We start from the raw sequence: 20,825 nt of genomic DNA, 5'->3' as shown, positions 1-20,825 counted from the left end.
ACTTTCTAACCCTAGCTTAAAGGTCAACTGTACTTAAATTTTTACAAGATTGTGGTAACGATTACAATATCAAGAAAAAATATTTACTTAAATTGTGTTTTTCTTTATCTTATTATAATATATAGAAATCAACAAATTAATTTATTGTTAGTGTTATCAGTTTTGTTTAAGCAACGTTGTTATACAAATGGAATAAAATTCAAATTCTGCCTAAATAACTTCAACTAAATCTTAAATAAAAAATTGATGTAATAATTATTCGTATAAACCGATTATAACGGAACAGACTTTGAAGACGAGTTTTAACCATTAATTAACTGTTATCATCCACTCTCTGGTTTCTAGATCATTCTCGCTATAACACAGATAAATAGAGGCGAGATTTAGCCAACCGCAGTTAGCAGTAACTAACGTTGGTGCAACCAGAGAGAGTCCAGAAATATAACAGACAGGTGACGATTCCTCTCCCACGATACCGAGATATCTCTTCTTATCTCCCTCCGTATCTCAGGATGACGCCCGCGTGCGGCTTTCTACCTCCGTCGCTCCTAAACAAGCGCTCATCATCTACTGCTAGCTCGGCGCTATTGCTAAACTAAGAGCGGTTGGTCTAACCGAGATCAGCAGAGAGGCAAGTTCGAGTCGACCTGGGAAGTGACAAATAAGCACGTAACACAACGGAAATGTGACAATTGTCGCGTCCTCGTTGACGAAACTACCTGATGACATCTTGTTTTGCAAGATTTTCCAAACTTCGAATTTCCACACACAGTACATCATCAATAAGTGAAATCGATGTATCTCTGAGAGAGAATCTCTATTTGTAGCTCTTGTGACAGAATTCTAACGCGATTTTTGAATTTAATATACGTGACCAAAATATTAAAGAAATGATGTTATATTAACCTTTTTGTAAATGGATGGTCTATCTCATTTTATTTTGTAAATTGCTCATTCGATTTTCATAAAACTAATCATATGAATTAATTTGATAGTGTTTTAATTCAACTTGAGATAAAAAATACAAATTCAAAATGATGGATCCAATATGGCGAACAGAATAAAAAAAAAGTAATTTGATTATCATATGAAGGGTTAAAAAAGTTTTTAACATATTTTTCTAATATAAATTTTCAGTTTGGTTCATTTAATGTTTATTAGTTCTATAAATAATTAATAAATGACTTCCAAGCGTTGATTATAAACGAGCTTTGACACAAATTCCTCTTTCATTAGAGATTCCTATCTTTTCGAATTTTCAGATAACTCAAATTTAACGATTCTAGGAATTTTCTAAAATAGAGTTCCACAATCAGATTCCTTTTTAAAACTTTGATTCGATATGTTGGAGATATATCATTTTGAATTTTAAAATTCTAGGGCCAGAATCAAATTAAACAATCCGAAAACTAAAAAAACAAAATCTTTCATAAGTTAAAAAACTTTTGTTTTCAAAAGTTAAAAAGTAGTCTATAATTGAAAATAGTATTATTAATTTAATAACAATATTAGTAAAACAAATAACACTTTATTTAACACAATAGTACGACGTATTTATTTATTTATTATTATTATTGTATAAATAAAACTATTTTCATTTTTTATTAGTTATTTTTTCCGTGTATCATAAAACGTCAATAAATTAAAAATACTAAAAATGTGATTAAATATATCACAATTGCACTCAGAGGAAGAACTAGTACTAGCGACTAGAGAAAGCGGACAGAAATAGAGATCATTTCAACTGTATATCACAATATTATAAACTTGCGATAAGAGAAAAATAAATAAATTATTAAAACCAATAAATAAAAAAACACTTAATAATATTAATCGTAATATTATTAACGTAATAATATTAATTGTAATAAATATGGTTAGGATTATAAAAAAAAATAGTAATGTAAAATCACAACATTAACAGAAAATATATATTGAAATATTAAAAATATATTTATTATAATTGTTAATTTAACATAATAATTCATTTTAGAAAAATGTATAAATCGTAAAATAAAATAACATTGAGAGAGAGAGAGAAATTTACATAATTTGCATTATAGTGTGTGTTGCTGTGCTATTTAACTTTAATAAGTTATATATTATTTAACTGTTTATATAATTCATGAAACAATGTTAACATCCATTAACGTAATCTCCTGTATTAACGTAATTCATAACAATATCTATACATATATCGTTGTTGCAAATATTAAATTATTTTACATTTATCGTTATCACTTCTTTGATAGTTATAGTAGTACTTAGAACTATATTATATAATAAATATTATTTTCCCTTTCGTGATTTTATAAAAAATTGTAGTCGCCAGAACTATTTTGTTTTTTTCTCTGAGCGCGTAAATATTATATATGATAAATACTTCGCATATGATTCCAATTACACCGATTGTTCGCTACGCGCGTAGTTATTATGATTTATCGCGACACAGGAAGTCATCCGTTTCGATGCAGCAACATGGCCGGCATAGCGAGAATATCCTGGAAGGATATTGGTATGTGCGCGATTTGGTTTGTTTGCGGACGGGCTCGTTGCCTTCCTGCGTATACTCCAGCCAGCCGCGGGATATACACACGCCTAGTTACCACACATTCGTAGTCAACGAGCCAGTCAAGTAGGCGACAAGTTGCCGGGCAAGCAAACGAATAGAAAGCCCTTGTAATAGCGGAGAGATGTGTGCTCGACTTTCCCTCGTTATGCCGATAACTCAAGAGCGAGGAGCCTCCTTACCCCATCTCACTCGACTCGTTTGAACGGAGACACTCCTGAGAGATAGTGAACAGGTTGACAAATTTCAATTTGACTGAGAAGTTCGTCCCGATGCCATCAATATTTGTTCGACTCTGGCTAGGTGTACCCTCGAGAATCTTGACATTGCTCTTAATCTCTGTCAAACTTGAAAGATTGTTTCGCGTTGCTTGTGTGTTTCTTGGATACTAACACACTCAAGTACACGCCAATCCTAACCAGCTGTTCATTTCAAGGAGCGAACGAGTTATCTTCGGATTTGCCTCTCCGCTGACTTCGTGTAAACCGGCCTAAGGGGTTGCTAGACTAAAGACTGGGCTAGACTAAAGATTCGGTTGTTTGCTTGGTTCGGGAGATGAAACAAGCGACGTTGAGGAGAGTACTCGGAGAAGCTCAATGGGGTTAAAGGGAAGAAAATAAGAGAGAAAGAAAGAGATAGAGAAAGAAAGAGAGAAAGGATAATGTACGAATGCGACGTCGAAGAAATCGTCCCGGAAATGGCAAGCCGATTGATCCACGCGAAGAAGTCGGGGGTAAGAAATACTTTTACGGGGACTTGAGATTTCGCCACGCCGCGCAGATTTATACGATGTCGAATCCGGGGAAGTTGGATAACGACAGATTAATAGATTGACGTCTCTAATCTTATCGGCTATTTCCGCGCCAACTGAGCCGCCAGTCGTGCGTGAGACGAAGCACTGACGATTAACCCTTTGATCGCCGAAAAGCAAATTTGGTTTCGAGTTAAATCCATCAACTCTGCCCACGCTATGAAAATGTGAGAACTTAATTATGTATCAGGCAAAATAATCATTAAATCATCGTGCTTTTTCGAATCAAGAACCTTTTGACCTATTTGGAATTAGATTTATCACAAAGAATTAGGTTCATTTATCTAATTATCCTAATTTAGAGATATTACATATTTTATTGAATAAATAGTGTCAATAAAAATTGTTTGCTGTAACATTAAAAATTTAAATCGTTAAAATTCTGTTAACATAGACGGTAAAGAGTTTTGACCATTTTTAGTTTTGATTTTAAATTAATAAATTGAGTGATATTAATAATGTGCATTAGTAGACGGAAATTTAATAGCTCATCAAATCTCTTATATTTAAATCTTTCATAACATAAAAAATAAAATAATGAAATTTTAAAAAGTGCATTTTTATGGAGATAAATAATATATTTATAGCTTTTACTCAGAATTTTAATAATATTATTAATACTTTTATGATTTTTGAACTTTATTTTATAAAAATTCACAAAATCATAAAAAAGCTATTTTTCATCCATTAAGATACATTGAAGGAAATCACATTATAAGCGAAACAAATCAATATAAATTTTGGAATAGCAGTTGACTTTTGTCGTTAATTTTGTTATTCTTTTTAATGACGCGCGTTTCACCTGCACAGAAAACAATAAATAACAGTCCTTTATTACGTGGGATTGAATGTCAGTCGATCATATAATCGCAGAGATCATGAGTGCACGCAAAGAATTATTTCTCTCATATAAAATCACAATTTTTTAAAATTATGAATTCCATAACTTTGTTGAAACTTATGCAAATTATAATGATTTTTATAGTGTATAGTTTGTTAAATTAGTCTGGTCAACTAATGATTCATTTTATTTCTCAATTTTGGAGTAAATTGCAAAATTCCCTCTTTTTCGTTGTGCAATAAGAAATATTCATGTATTATTTCGTTATACGTATAATAAAACCTAAATTAAGGTTGTAAAAATTAAGAATTTATAATAAAACTTAATATCCAAATTCATTTTTGATTACTTTTTTTATCACGAATAATAAGAATTGATTCAATTTACCTCAGTTTCTCCTAAATCTCAATTATTCTTAAAACCTGACATGTTAGTGAAATTTGATTTACCATATTGTTTCAACATCAATGCAATAAAAATCTGTAACATCTTGTTTGATTCAAAATAATTTTTAGCTGTAAACTAATGTAAATATTAATATAAATTATAAGAGTATTTATTTTTTGAAGAAAACATCTCATCTCGAAGGAAAGAAAATATAAAAGAATAATATTACCATATCCTTATTTCACAATCGGGCACATCAGAGAATCGAGTCACGTTTGCAGGATCATCCTATGGGTTTTTCCCGAGAGTTAATACCTTCATTTCGAAGGGGACCAAATCACTTTTTATCATGATTTGGAGATTGTTTTCGAAGCTGAAAAGCTAGCAATTAACTATGAACGTAAAAGAAAACTCAGTATCCAATTACGCACGTAACGTGCGATTGCGGACGATCAAAATTGAATCCTCATATATATATATATATATATGTAGATAATCTTAGTTACTCTTATTGTAAAAGTATTCAACTTTCATTTAATTCGTATTTGATTAATAACGCCATACAAAGGCAGAGTCCTATATAAAATCTAAATAAATAATCTCCCTTGTACAAATGATCCTGCAGACGTTCCATCTTTGTCACAATTAATATTCGCAATATGCCCAGCGATGAAAAATTACTGCTAACTTTTTTGCATTTTTGCGCCGGTTTACCACGAGACGTGCAGAATTAATGCACGTAATAACCTCGCCTGGAATGAAGACACTAAGACATTGATTAAGTTTCCTGTCGCTTAATTAGCCGCTCCTTGCTAATTACCGACCGTCCACTCGCGTTCCCGCGCGACAAAGTTCGGACAGTTTGTCGCAAAATTGCGGGCGAAAGTATATGAAGTTTCCTACGCGACCGGAAAAGAAGAAAATCTTCTAAGATCCAATCGAGAACCAATCGAGTGATCGACGAAGTTGAGAGCGAGCACGTAAAAGAAATGTGGGTTGGAGCGCTAACTCCATCCACACTCTCTCCACGGTGGCCGCAATTCGAAAGCGATCTGCTTTCGGGAAGAAGGGAAAAGTAGCTTGGCAATTTACCACTCAGAACCGAGTAAATGGCAACCCGCAAATTCTATCGAGAGTTCCGACCGTAATATTTCTTCGTTCGACTCGTCGTACGTAATGCGTCTCGAGAGAGAAGACCTGGTTATTAGGATATATGATCATTACAGATTGCGAACTAAATTAATCCAGACTAATGACTATGATGTAAGCATATAAGACTGATGTTATAAACTAGATAACTGCACGTGAACCGATTCGATCAACTCTCAATTAGCGTTTGCACTTTTAGATCGACGATTATTAAGTCATAAGAGAATTACAAGAGAGAGTTGCTGCTAGTTAGAGAAGAGTAATTTATAATTTAAGTACACCTGGCTCTTCCTCAGGAATAAAATTCATCTTACATTCTACAATCTCGTCAGAATTTTTCCGTCGATTAAGGACACGTGGCTATCCACGTCGACGATCTCGCGAAATAGTTCGGAACGCGAAACGGCTGAAAGTTATCCTTATGCAAATGCCGGCTATTATCCTTGCAAGACGAGCGCAAAATTAAAAGTTCCGCGAGCTAATGTATGCGGAACACGTGCAATGAAAGATTCAGATTCAGATCCCGCGGGGGCAGCTCGCGGCCAGATCTTTTGTGCTTAATCCTGCATAATGAGAGGAGCGTCCCCAAGACAGATAAAAAACCGATGCCGAAGCTTCTCGTCGCTATTCTTGGTATACGTTAAACTTCTCGTCGCACTTGATACCTCAACTTGTGTGCGATTGCTCGGTGATTAATCAACTAATGAAGATTAATACACTAACCCACTTATGTCCCATTTATTTTCCTTCGATTAATTCGCAATCGATTTCTGCTTGAAGGAAGTTTAGAAAGTTGAACAAGGATTTTCAATGTTATACATCTCTGTAATTAACTTTTACAAGGGCAATGAGATATATTATGTTTTACTCCTCAATCTTTTTCATATATCTTTTATATTTAACTACTAATATGCACATATTGATATAATTTATATATTTCTGAAAAATTAAACTATCATTTTCTAGAAATATTTTAATCAACTAAGCAACATGCTTTTAAATATAAACAAATTAAAATGTAAAACGCAATTTTTCTTGAATTAATTGAACTGCACACAAACTAAAATTTTGAAAACTGTAAATTTAAATAAATATTAAGCATCTTAATTTATAATATACAATTTATTAAAAATTGTTCACATGATAGTTTTTTATTTAAAAAATCTTGAATATATAAGCATGTAAAAATACTGAAGATGTTTTTTCTTAACAAAAAGCGATTTAATACGTATAAATAATAAAATATTTTATAAAAATTACTTTTGTATAATAATAATTAGCTGCCAAAAAGCTTTCAAACAATAGAAATGTAAATTCAAAGACGATAACCACTCATATAAAAAATTTGTGCGTCCGTGTCATATTGAATCTACCATTTTCAGTTTCTAAATTTTTTTACTTTAGATATCTAATCAGTGATCCAAAAAACATATAAATACAAATATTAATAAAAATCCGTTGGGTAGAAAAAAATATACTAAATACCGATGAGAATAAATCATTTATGGTCAAGCTGGATAATTTCGTGTGAATTTATATACTACGTATGTAGATCCTTAAAAGCGCGCCGAAATTTTTTCAGACCTACAACGCAAACTAATGAAAAAAACGTGCCCATGTAAGGATTAAAAAGTCGCATGACAAATTTCAGTTAAGATTAATTAGTTTCTCGAAATAATTTTTAAAGCGTTATCAAAAAGTGTTTTCAAATGACGGAAACTACTCAAAAGATTAAATTCTATTCAAAAGATTAAATGCAATTAAAAAAGGTAATAAATCGCGCAAGTGATTACTTCTATGAGCTTGTACCAGCATGAATTAATTAAAGTTTACTTCGTGAATCTAAAGATAGATTAAGTGTCTGATTAAAGTAATTTGTGAAAGCATGTTACACGGATCTGAATCAGTAACCGTATGTAATCGCGTAAGTACCGTGTTCATTAAAGTTAGCAAAAATCTCCCGCCTCAGGTTATTTTGAAGATATACTTCTTTCCAGTCGTTAAACAAAAAAAAACGTCTGCAAATTATGCAGTATGCATTCCGACACGTAAGCGCGCCAATCATAATGTTCACTGTAGATATATATTTTGCACGTGCCTGCTTGAAAGTGTGTTTACTGTCAACACATTGCATTTAAAACTAATAATAATTTTACTCGAAAAAGATTACCACTCTCATATGAAAAGATTAAAAAGTTAATTCTATTCAAATTTAAGTATTACAAAATAATATTTAATTATCAGCCGAAAAAATAAAAATAAATAAAGAAATAATTAACCATTTCCTAAATATTATTGTTTAAAGTATTACACATTTTTATTAAAATATTTATTTAATATAATAGATTAAATAGATAACGATCAAACTACAGTTTGTAAATTAATATTCGATTGTGAATTGATATGAAAGTATAAATAACCGATTTTTATAACATAATTATAAATAATATCATATCAATTCACAAATATTATAAATATTGAAAAAAGTAATCATATATGCGGTATTATATTGAAACAATTTTTATAATAGTTTAAAATACAATTAATAATAGTTATATCTAAAATGTATTCTAAAAGACGTATTTTAAAACAAAAATTCTAGGAAAATTTTTTTAGAAAAAATTTTGTGATAGTCAATTCTTAAAAAAGCAACCGAGATAAAATGTGTCGGATAAAAGAACAAAATAAACAACAAACTAGTGCATCTTACATAACTAGGTTAAAATGTCTACGTCTGGCATTGTGAACAGTTTTATATTAAAGCAATGATATGGAAGAGAAAGAAGATCGAAAACGTGAAAATCGCGCGTTGCAAAGAATCACGGGAACATCGTTTTCGAAGAGAAATACGATCACGAGCGGAAACTCGATTTTTGCAGCTACGAGAAAAAGCTACTGTCTGCGCGTTTAAATTTGTTATAATTAAAAGTATGATAACAAGCAAAAAAAAAACGAATATTTTCGTCGTATGTAATCAGAATGCAAAGGCAAAGCGACGTTATACGAACATGCTCTGTTCCAAATACTCCCTGACATTTTCATTTTCTGCTGATATTCTCTCCTTAATCCTTTCGTGGTTTAACAGAACGTGATGTTTTATCGTAATTTTGCATTAAAATTGGTGAGATATCCGACGGTTTTCAGGTACTTCGGGAAACATGCAATGCTCTTCGAAACAATACAAGCACGAGTAACTTTGTTAACATTGTATAACTCCAAAATAAATATTTATGAACAAAATCGATATAAAAATAAGTGACATATTTTTCACGTATAAGTAATTTAGATTTTTTTTTAATATTTGAGAATAATAATGCAATATTGCGATATATTGATTAAAATAACATAGGATTGTTTGATTGAGAGTATACGTTTGTAAACAGCAGTATCACATGCATCGTTTGTTACACACGGATATCGTATATGCATTCGATTGACCAGAGCTTCGTATTTCTCAGCGATTACTCAACTCGCGGAAAATGTCAAGGGGTTCTCGTCGCAATGTATCTCTATGGCATGCATGAGGACATTTTCGTTCGTACTCCGGTTGGCTATCGGCCAAAAACGTCGACGGAAACCTTAGTCCGCAGGCGCGTTTCCATGCGCCAAGGAGACATAATTAAACTAACAATGTCGCGAGAACCGCTCCTCATCCCAACCCCTTCCCGGTCCCTTTCTCATACGATCTCGTTTAATGATGACGGAATTTTGGTTTGTATTCTCATCCGCGAGAGAGAATTTTCACTCAGAAACTAAGCAAATTATGAATGCAGTCGGAAAAAAATAGAACGAGGCTGATGTGCACAGCGTGTCCTAGAAAAGATTAAAAAAACGTGCAAATTGTATGCGAGTTTCCATTAGAAGAAATTTAATGTCAGGTCTGACTAACACTTTGACTGCTGTATGTATATTTAATTGGATATATACTTTTATGGAGTCAAGATGCCGTTATATATTAATTTCAATGTTAATTTAACACACCTTCCTACCTGTTGTATATAAATCAAGAACAGTTTACTTAATTTTATACGATGCATTGTAAATTTTGGAAAAATTTGTCAACTTTACGGAAGACTTTTATTTAAAACATTTTATCGAAAAATAAACTTTAATGTGAAAATTTATTGAAATTATATCATATAAAATAATAACAGTATACCGAACCAGGAAATTAATTATAAAAATGCGTGGCAATCAAAGAGTTAAAAGTGATTGATGCTAGACATGAAATGATTTGACTTTGGCATTGCAATATTTGAAGTAATCAAAGATATTAATTTGGAAACCATGACATTCTCATTATTTCACAAATGTGGAAAGAAATATTTTATTTTATCTTTTTCCAAAATTGAGATTTTTTTTCTAGATGTGAGACAGTTCAACTTTGATATTGCAATATTTAGAACAATAATATTCTTTATTCAAAAAACGCAAATATTGATTTTATTTTCTTCCAGAATTGAGTTATAAGATTATTTTATTTCTATGTATGAGATAATTCAACTTTGGTATATAGATTAATAAAAAATATATAATTTGAAAATCACGATACTAATTATTTATAAAAAAAACGTAAAATAAATATTTCATATTATCTTTTTTTCAGTTTGCTTAGTTAGGCATTTTCATAAAAAAATTTGCTAATAGGAGTACTTAACTACGAGCTCGCTTTGTTGAATATTTCTTACCACAAATTTAAAAAACTAGAAATAAGTTCTACAAAGTGGTAGAAAAAGAATTAAGTCGCCGCGGGTCAAACACAGTAATCCCTTTAAGAGGGCAGTTTTTACAACGACTGCCATCTGTATCACGTCAGGGTTCTACACAACGAAGCAAAAATCTGGCAAACTGTGTATCGAACGTCGAGCAAGCGACAATTCTGTTCTCCGCCGGTATTCTCTAACTAACGTTTAGGGGTTGTTCTTCATTCGGTTCTTTCAACCCTCCGCCAGATGGCGAAAGGTGAGTTCCCATCGATAAGAGTTATTTTGCAGACTTATATCTTCAGTGGCAAGTAATTAATTCGTCGTATTAACTACGTATCAAAAGAGATCTAAGCATAAAAATCTCGAATCTATTTTTAAATTTTAGATCAGCAACCCTTCCAATTCGTAAAATACTTAATCTTTAGACCTTTCAATTCTCACTTTTTTCTATGAATGTTTATATATTTACGAGATTGACATATCTTTACACGTTTCCTCAAATATCGTCTTATTAATATTATAATCTTAAGCAAATTTTTTGAATTCAAATACTTAATTTTAATTGTTGATTTAACAAATTTACGAATTATTGTATTAAATATTATAAAATCTTCGAAATCCACGAATTAATGATTTTGCGTATTTTTAAGTAGATTTTAGGGTAAAGATCAAAATTTGCTAAGAAATAATATAACCGCAATTGCATGTGGAAACTTATAAAAAGCAACCTAATGAATCAAAACGAAAGAGATATAAAACCTTAAGAAACAACCCTTGTCGCATGCCATGACAAATCACCAAGCCTTCAACAGATAGCGACGAAATCAGAATGGAAACAGCCGCCACGAATTTCATTTTATGATGGAAGCAACGTAAAGTTACTATCTCGTAAAGTACACACGCTATATTTCGATCCCACAAAACCTGCTTAGACACATTGTGTATCCTTCCTTGGCGCGTCGCGCTTTTACGATTCCGCCGGGCCTACGCCGGTGAAACCCCAACGACGGAGGAAAGGTGAACAAGAATGGGATACGCTGGAGAACGAAGAGGAAAAGAGATCTGTCTCCCTGAGGAGACCGGGATGAGTTCGAATGAACGATAAAAGAGAAGCGAAATGTTACAAGACACATTTGACACATAAATGACACCCACGAACATAGCCATGACGTTCGAATAGGAATGTAACGAGTGTGGAAACACCAATAAAGGAGTTGAATAACTTGACGGTAAAACAATGACACACTAGAGGAGACGAGAACACGCAGAGGAAATGCATGCTTGGAGAGAACCACGAAGAGCGACGGAGGGCAAACTGCGGGAGCGAGAAAGAAAGAGAAGGAGAAATCTAGACTGTTATCATATAGTAATCATTGTTTTTGTACAAATATTGCAGTGTGATTATGATCTTTATGGCATCATTACTCGATGGTTGAATTAAGAAATCTTTAACATCTTTAAATTATTCTTTCTATGCGTCAACATAAAAGACAATTAAAAGAAATTCGAAGAAAAATTTAAAGACAGTCCGGGAAGAAAAAGATAGCACCAAAAAACGAATTCCAAAAGAAATAGAAAACCTTTGAAGAAAATGTAGTTAGACGGTCTCTATTGAACGTCATTTTTAGTTTACGTTTGTAAAGACGATTAGATACTCTTTCAATGAGATACTCTTTCATGATTTGCTTCGACTCTTTTATTCAACAAAACCGTTGGCCAATTAAATACAAACATTTATTTCTCTTTCTTCTTCTTCCCAGAACTGACCAACTCAATAGAGGAAGTGAAAACAAATGATGGACACACAAGAGAAAGAGAAACACACACACACACACACACACAGAGAGAGAGAGAGAGAGAGAGAGAGAGAGAGAGAGAGAGAGAGAGAAGAGAGATGGACAAATGGAGACATGTATGGGTGGATTCTGTGCAGTGCTGGGCACAGGTGACGCCGTTTGCGATGCAAGAATACCAAACTGCAACACACCGCGCATGTAACGGCGGCGTGATATTAAATTAGCCATCTGCTCCGAATTCAAATTTCGAGAAATCTTATATTACACTCGGGGAAAAGTACAGTGATAGCAACTATATAGGATATCCGAATATTCGCACTTCAGAGTGTTCACCAATACTACAATGGGTCATATTTGAACTCTTATATATCTCAGAAACTATTTAAAATAAAAATTTACAAACAACTTTTGACTTAATTTAAAAAAAAAAAACAACTTTCTTGCTATAGAGTATTTTTTTATATAGTTGATTTTATTATAGTTGCAATAATTATAAAACAACTTTATTCAATTATATATGTATGTATATTGATTCTACATATAAAACTTGTATAGTTGCTACTGACTCATTATCTTTTTCTCTAAATATGCACTCTATTCAATATACATATTGTATTTACTCCACTTGCTCTGTTTTATCTTAATAATTCGCGTAATTGAGTTTGTATTTCACTACTATATTATTTATCACAAAATGCTTGTTAAAGATATAATATAAATCGTGGAACAAAATCCCTATTTGAAACATTGTTATTAATCAAAATAATTAACTAATTTTCCTCTATTTTCGAAACATTACAAATTTTATCGATCTCAACCTGATACCAGGTGTTTATTGAATATGTACAAATATATATTCTGTATGTTGATTAATACACAATTTAATGAATAATTAACTTTTAATCTAAATCTTTGTTCGAATTACTAAATATCTTTTCATTTCAAAAAAATGATCAAGGATTCAGAACTAACTCTTTCTTCTTTAATTTTACAAAATTTATGACCGAGTGCAATTTGAATGATCAATTTATTCAAAAAGACTTATTTGTCGGAAAGTAGCTCCGAGAATGTAGTACTCTAGTTAATTTCTCCTCTTTTTGTTTTTGAACAAAAAGTAAACACGCGCCGCGCCTCTTCCAGGATCCAATTCTGGGTGTGTCGTCGTTGCGGTATTCTTGCACCACGAGCAGCTGGTTGTGTGCATTATAGACTCGCGAGAGACGGCGGAGGTCGCGGCTTACCTGCCGGAACTGTCGTATGCCGCCATTGATCCGCAGTGAGTCCGCGGCGATGCCGGCGATTCCATCGCCGGGCTCGCGGAGCTGCCGCAGCGAGGCGGCGCTCGGCGCCGCGCCGGTGTGCAGCGGGCAGCAACAGCCGGAGCAACAACACGCGGACGCTTCCGGCTGCGAGCTCTGCCGTATTATGCGGGCGTTGGGCGACGTTGTGACCAACACCGGTGGCGGCGGCGCCTGACACGGGCAGCAGTGGTGGCCACTCTTCACGCTCTCTCTTTGGAAACACAAAAAATATTACACGTGATTTTACATATACATGCGCGCATGCGCATAGATCTTGACGTCTAAGACTCGATTTTTCCTTTTTTTTTCTTTTTTTTTTTGCAAAATCCCAAGTGAGTGCTTTCACTTAGCTGGGAATATTATCTGACTCGTTCCGAGACGTTTAACTCTTTGAGGATCAGTGATCGATAATCCGATTCAGTCCCGTTTTCAGAAGAACTTTATGAACGATTAAAAACGCTTGAGAAAAAAAATATTAAAAAATTTATTTATGAGTATAATGTTTATTTCATTTAAATAAATCCTTATTTAATAGAAGCGAAATAAAATTTCATTTCTAACAAATAAACCTTCTACGATATTTTTTTACATTTAATTTATGAGGAAAATAAAATATATTTTACAGCAATGTGTATTCTATTATTACAGTTAAATGTTTTTATAATTAATGAATATTGAAGAAAATATCACAAATAACATTTGCTTTGAATATTTTGACTTTTTTTCTCAGCATATTGATTGTATTTTAATATTCCTAAAGAAGAAAATGTTTTTATAAATATTTAAGGAAGAGAGAAAGATAGAAAGCAACTTGTATCACGGATATTTTTATTCATTTTTCAAAGAGTTAAAAACTGACCGTTTAGTTTTTATAGTTAGCAGCTCTATTAATTTCCGGTTACTTGATTTTATCTTAGTCTGCCAGACAAAAATGAAATTAACTTCTGTAATAGCTTTAATAACGCACTTCTCTCATTTTCTGAAAATGTTTTCTCCAATTTTTATTTTAGGACCATACATTAACCTTGTGTAATATTTAACCACTGTAGCTTGGCATAATTATATCAAGTTGACATCATAAAAGAATACTGAATAGGGAGAGAATGGCAGGAGAGAAATCTAATTCTAAAACATACAATACCGCTGTGCGCAGTGATGGCTGCTCTTGTGTGTCGTTTATAGTATCTGAAAATTCTACGGTTGGTATAGTTTCACGGCTGGTGTGGACTATAAAGTTAAACTGATAGTTTCGAATACGTGATCCGATATTGCACATGGCCCACTCGTCCGTGGACTAATCTCACTGAAAACTGTTTCATCGCTAAATTGGCAGTGTGCGATTGATGTCTCAAAGGTCTCTTTCAGCTTCAGATATAGGGAATAATAATTATTTCAACTTTAAGATATCGGACGATTTCCAAATTATAAACAAAATTACGAATTAACGAGAACTTATATACTTGTGAATTAAAATTACAAATTAATTCTCCAAGCTCCAGTAATTAACTAACAAAATTTCATTTAATTGTAACTACACTTTATTTTAACAAAATTTACATTTACATTATTAATTATTTTACCCTTTAATGTTATATAACTTCAGTTATTTCTTTTTAAGAAGAATATCAATTCGAAGATGTTTAAAGCAACTATAAAGATGGAATGCGATATTTCTAGAGAGGGTATTCCAAATATATATAGTGTAAACATGAAATTACTGACAAAATTATTGCGCGAGATTCCAGCGAAGCCTGTTGGTTGGACGTTAATTTGATTTTGTCGGTGGAATATATTCGGAATAGCTTTCTGTCTAAAGGCGCTTTAGTCAAGAGCCCTCAACTTATAAAACAGGTGGTAAGTCTGTCAACTGGAGATATCATTAACCGCACACTTCGACCTTCAGTGAAAACTAAAGTTCGATGAAAACTGAAGTTTCCTGGCTTCTGAATGGCATCTTAAGATAAGAATGAATCTTTTATTCAAGACTCCCAATATATATACTTATTTTACGTTACACAAAAGATGTACATATTTACAAAAAAGAATAACTTTCTTAATAAGCGAATAAGATACCGTTCAATATTAAAACCGTACTAGTTGTAATACGACACGACGCTCAACGCTTGTATTCTTACTTGCAGAATTACGTATTTTATGCACTAACACACAATCTTTCAGAGAACAAATCTTCAATTCTCTTCTACATTAAACTTCTTGCAGTATAAATTTTAAATGGATGTCTTAACACAATAAACTTGGAATTAATCTAAGTTTTGCTATTCTTGTATCTAAAATCTATTTTGTCAAATTTTATTGTAATCTTTCCATTCTCGTGTAAGAATATAGCAATTGACACCTTAATTTATATTTTAGTTTAAACTCTAGTGTCTTATATGTTATCCCTTGACATTAAAACATACGAGTATTAGTTATATTCTCAATTTAATTTGATTCAATATCTAGTACGTAAAACGAGAATACGCCTAGTACACAATAAATTGAACTAACCAGTTATAATAGCTACAAATGCAGTGGCTGGAAAGTTCAGCGCGGAATGAAAAGATTTGAGAAAGGTCAACAGCGTCGATTCTCATGTCGGGAATTCCCGGCAATACCATTTTTTATATACCATTTCTCCCGTAGCAATATACGTTTCCCGGACTTCGAAGAAGTTACAGGGCGACATAAAATTTCACCAGTTCAACTTTTGACCCGATGAACGTATGATCGTCCCAGAAACTCGCGACGGCGTTGAGCACCAGAAATTCTCTAGACCGGCAAGCCTCTTTTGCCTGGACGAACCTGCTTGTTCAAGGAAACAAAGGCATTGCATTTTCCCGAGAGCGACGCATTTTTGGGAGAACGGCTATTCCCGGCGAATTGCAGAGCGCACTTAGATAAAAGTGGCCGACTCCAGCCATTCTCGACGCGAATAGATTCTCTCCTCTCGTGGCCTAGATAAAAATCCATGCTCCCGTAAATACAAGGTTCCTTGATTTAGGAACGACTGTCCCAGCTATTTATCCAGTAATTCTAATAACCAACTTGAGTGTCTTACATAATTCTTTTGATAAACCAACAAAATTATTTTCAGATGTGTGTACACGGAAAATAAAATTTTCAGCACTGCAGCTGAAATATATTTTAGCATGACTTGCTAAAAGTGTATTTGTTACCATAGCAAAATAATTTTCTACTGTTAATTGTTACTACATTATTCTTTTAGTAAGAGAGAGCGCGTTCTGGTGAACGCGTACTAGTCATTTAAATTGTACATCTCATACATATTTTAAAATAATGCTTAATATAAGCAACATTCGTTAACAAAAATATGAAATAAATAAGAAATGAGTAATGGCAAAAATTTAATATATTACATTTATGTTTTAAACGAATAGCATTAAAAAAAATACCTAATATTAATTTTTAATTAATTTATGTAGCTAATAATAATGTAATCATAATTGATTTTCGTTGTACACGTTTGAGCTAAGAAAATATATATTTTATTGCTGGAAAGAAAATTTCGGCTTCTTTAAATATCTTTGCTAATTCCAATTCTTTAAGTTTTTTTTATTTTATTATCTTCTCTGCAGAGAATATATGTATACCATAGTTTAGTATTAAAATTATTCTAATAATAATAATCATCAGAAAAAACTGTATACTTTTTTTCAAATCTTCTGATGTCATATCCAACATAATAAAAGAGTATAGCGCTAATAATGTAAAAGCCAAGAAATTCTCGTTGGAAAATCGTTGCTTCAGTGGAGCTATTAAAGAATCTAAGTAAGAGATTATCGGTGACCTTTTCTTACTGGATCTAAATGTATAAACCAATCATATTATAAAGAATTTTACAACAATTGCAAAGATGCTTTCTCTGCTAAACACAGCCAATTTATTTTCATAATTTAATAATTTTATCTTGCCAAAATTTAAAAGCGGCAAACGCTCCTCTGTGCTCTCTACGCACACCCATGGTTACAATCGAAGTTTGTGTATTATTGCGTCATTATTAAAAGAAAAGCTTGCTTCCGAAAATCGTCGATCAAGGAAACCTATAAAGGCAAAGATGATTGGATACGATAATTTTGAAAAATAATTGTTTCTGTGTAAAAAACCCCGCATTAATTATAAGAAAAAAATAGTTTTAATAAAATTGACTTGTTGTTTATTTTATAGGTTATAAAGTAATGATCAAAATCTTCGTATAAGTATAACCAAAAATAAATAGATGTAGAATCATTTTTGAAAGTTATTATTTTGAATTTAATTATATTAAAAAGTACTATCTTTACTGTATTATACATTATATTTTTGTTGTGTAAGTGTGTGTATATATATAGTTAAATATTTATAAACCATGTCTATTATCGAGTAAATTCATGTCTCAGTGTGTTCGCAATGAAGTGGATGTATATGTCGATACGTGTGTATCAAGTGTCAATAACTACGTATTCCATTAGTATGTCTGACATTATTATGTATAGACATATGTGTGTGTAGGATTATATACCATATGTATGAATACATAGACGAGTAAAAAAAGAAACAAATTATGTACTGTAGATGAAATTATTCTTCAATCCAATTAGACAACTTTTAAATAGTGCTACAACAAAATTTAACCATTTTTGATGATTATGGCTATAAAGACTTTTGATCAGCATCATATAAATTACAAAATATCACAGTTTCAGCCAATTTGACTTGAAACCACTTTTCCTGTATGATTGCAAGAGGTTTAATTACGGGAGAGAGAAAAATCTTTTGTACATAAAACCGTTTCTCGAAAGGTGATTCAGAACATTTTTAACAACTCAGAATTGTCATGTAATTTCGAATGTCATGAATTTTGTGACATTTGAATAATGTTCGCGATTGGCTGTGCAATAAATATCGGAAATCTCCTATGCATACGCTACACCTGAGCCATCACCGTCCCAGTGGTATATCGGGAATAGCGTACTGGTGCCCAATGAATAAATAATTCAAAGATGGCATAACGAAATCATAAGCAATATCGAAACGAGAAAAACGAATTCTTGTTTCGTGCACGCGTTTCCCTATCGAGAACCGTCTGAAACTATCTGCCCTTATTCCGTTACACACAAACGTAAGTTTACAATGCCGCGGTCGACTAATGCTCGCGGAGTAGTTAAACTTTGCCAATTACACGAATAGTCTAAACTTTCTGAATGCGTGTTAAAGCCGCACGACTGTCGTTTTCTTCTTTCGACACGCTAAATTCTCACAGATTGCTCGTCATGCAATGCAAATGTAATACTGCATAAAGAAATGGTATATTCTTAGCACATGCTGCGGTACACGTATAAACAAACTACGGTCGTCACTCATTCAAACGAGTAACATTCAAATCTCTTTTCATTTCGCTCTGCATTTGGTGGCGGCGCCAAATTTAGCGGTTTCTTGAAAAGTATAAATGGCTGCTCGCAATAACAGTATTATAACCCTTTCTTTCGCCTTTATATTCGTTACTTCAAATCTAATATTTATTTATTTTAACCACGCAGATATGTAAAACTACGCTCGTGCTTTTATATTTCCGGCTGAATAAATGGCTGTACTTTTTCCAGGTACGCGTATTATAACAAACATGTGAAACCGCACGATACAGCGGTTGCCTCGTGAAAAATAAATGCCACTACCATATTGATGATCGAGTACACGAAACGTCTATTTCTATGTGCCTATATCATCTCTATTAAGTAGAAAAGTGAGGTCGTATCGAATGTTCCTTTATGGCGGTCAAGGCCATTGTATGTTTAGCTCACGTAATGATGGAAAACTAAACTGTGGCCCACGGAATACGATATTATACGATGAAGAAGGAAAAAGTCAAATATTTGAACATTTAACGACATAGCGAGACATATATATATCTAGCTTTATTTAAATGTTTATTTCTCTTTTTTTGTAGCATATAAAATAGCAGTAATTTAAATTACGTATTGCTATTTACTTGCTTAATTTAAATTATTTACTTATGTTATAAAAAGAGAGAAATAAACATACAGCAAAAAAGCAAAAAAGGGGCAGCATTTTTCATATAATCGTTATTATTCTTTTTTTCTGAAAAAATTTACCTAGAGACGCTGCGGGCCAAATGAAGGGCCGAGGTGGGCGCAAGGGAATCCCTTCGGTCGCACCTGCATCTGTACTGATGCGACTGTCTGGACGACCGGTAGGATGTCGGCTGCGCCTGCAACTGCGACTGCTGCACCTGCGGCTGCTGGAGCTGCGGCTGCGGCTGCGGCTGCTGTTGCTGCTGCGGCTGTTGCTGCTGTTGCTGCTGAATCTGCGACGGTGGTGGTGGCTGCGACTCGCCGTCCAGCCGGCAGTGAAGCTCGATGTCCGGTACCGATCTGGTAGCCGGATCCTCGTTGGTGCCGCTCTCCTCGGAGCCGCCGAGCCCGGACACGGACAGTTGCGGCGAGGCGACCAGGAAGGTCGCCCGATCCTGTCGCGTGAGAACCGGCTTGCCCTGAGACGCCGCGGCCACCACGACCGGCGGTGGCGGTGGCCTGCCCAACAGAGCCGCCGTCTCCTCGTTGCTTCCATAATCGGTACCGGCACCACCTTCCTGCCCGACCGCGTTACCGTTCGTATTCATCTCGTGCCGGCTAGTAGTCCGCTGCTACGTTACGTTGCCATCCCCTGAAACGAGAATCGTGAAACCATTTACCAATAAGATCCTCGGTAGATCCGTAAATCTAGGCTGTAATACACCGTTGCGCCCGTAAATAAGGGATATCCCGTATATCCCCAAGAACGAGATCCGCTTTACAAGCAACCATGACTGATTAACCAAAATTTTACGCGAATCCGAAAAAACAATGACTCACTCATCGAAATTTTAATTTTATTTTTTATTTGATCTAATTTAGTTCAAATATATAAAGAGCAGAAGAATGGGAAGGAAAGAAAAAAATAAATTTAGTTTTAAATTTTTAAATTTCACACACAATAAACATTTCTGTTTATACATACTATTCGTCTTACTTTCCAATACATCCCGTAATTATGACCATTTTCGAATTGTGCAAAATTATGTGTAATTTTATAAATCTTTGGTTCTCTACCATATAATATTATAAATTCGCGCCCCCATCTTGTCATTCACTCCATTTCCAAATTGTAAAATTGAAGATTCGTACACAGAACACATACATTAGCGAAATCAGTGGCGAGGCACGAGTTCGAGAGATCTACGTGATATCGGTTTCCGGACTGCCGCCGAG

General features: G+C 33.5%; 1 protein-coding gene across 1 annotated transcript in view; it reads right to left on the bottom strand.

The window, feature by feature from the left end:
• Positions 1–20,197, bottom strand: part of SK (small conductance calcium-activated potassium channel) — a 120,937-nt gene extending 100,740 nt beyond the window's left edge. The window contains 2 exon segments of the mRNA XM_018544422.1: positions 13,501–13,771; positions 19,671–20,197. Coding sequence (XP_018399924.1) covers positions 13,501–13,771; positions 19,671–20,197 — 798 coding nt within the window.
• Positions 20,198–20,825: the final 628 nt, after the last annotated feature.

This window comes from Cyphomyrmex costatus, unplaced genomic scaffold, assembly GCF_001594065.2.
Source record: "Cyphomyrmex costatus isolate MS0001 unplaced genomic scaffold, Ccosl1.0 scaffold441, whole genome shotgun sequence".
Lineage (NCBI taxonomy): Eukaryota > Metazoa > Arthropoda > Insecta > Hymenoptera > Formicidae > Cyphomyrmex > Cyphomyrmex costatus.
Note: the sequence above shows the minus strand (reverse complement) of the source record. Positions and strands in the feature narration are given on the sequence as shown.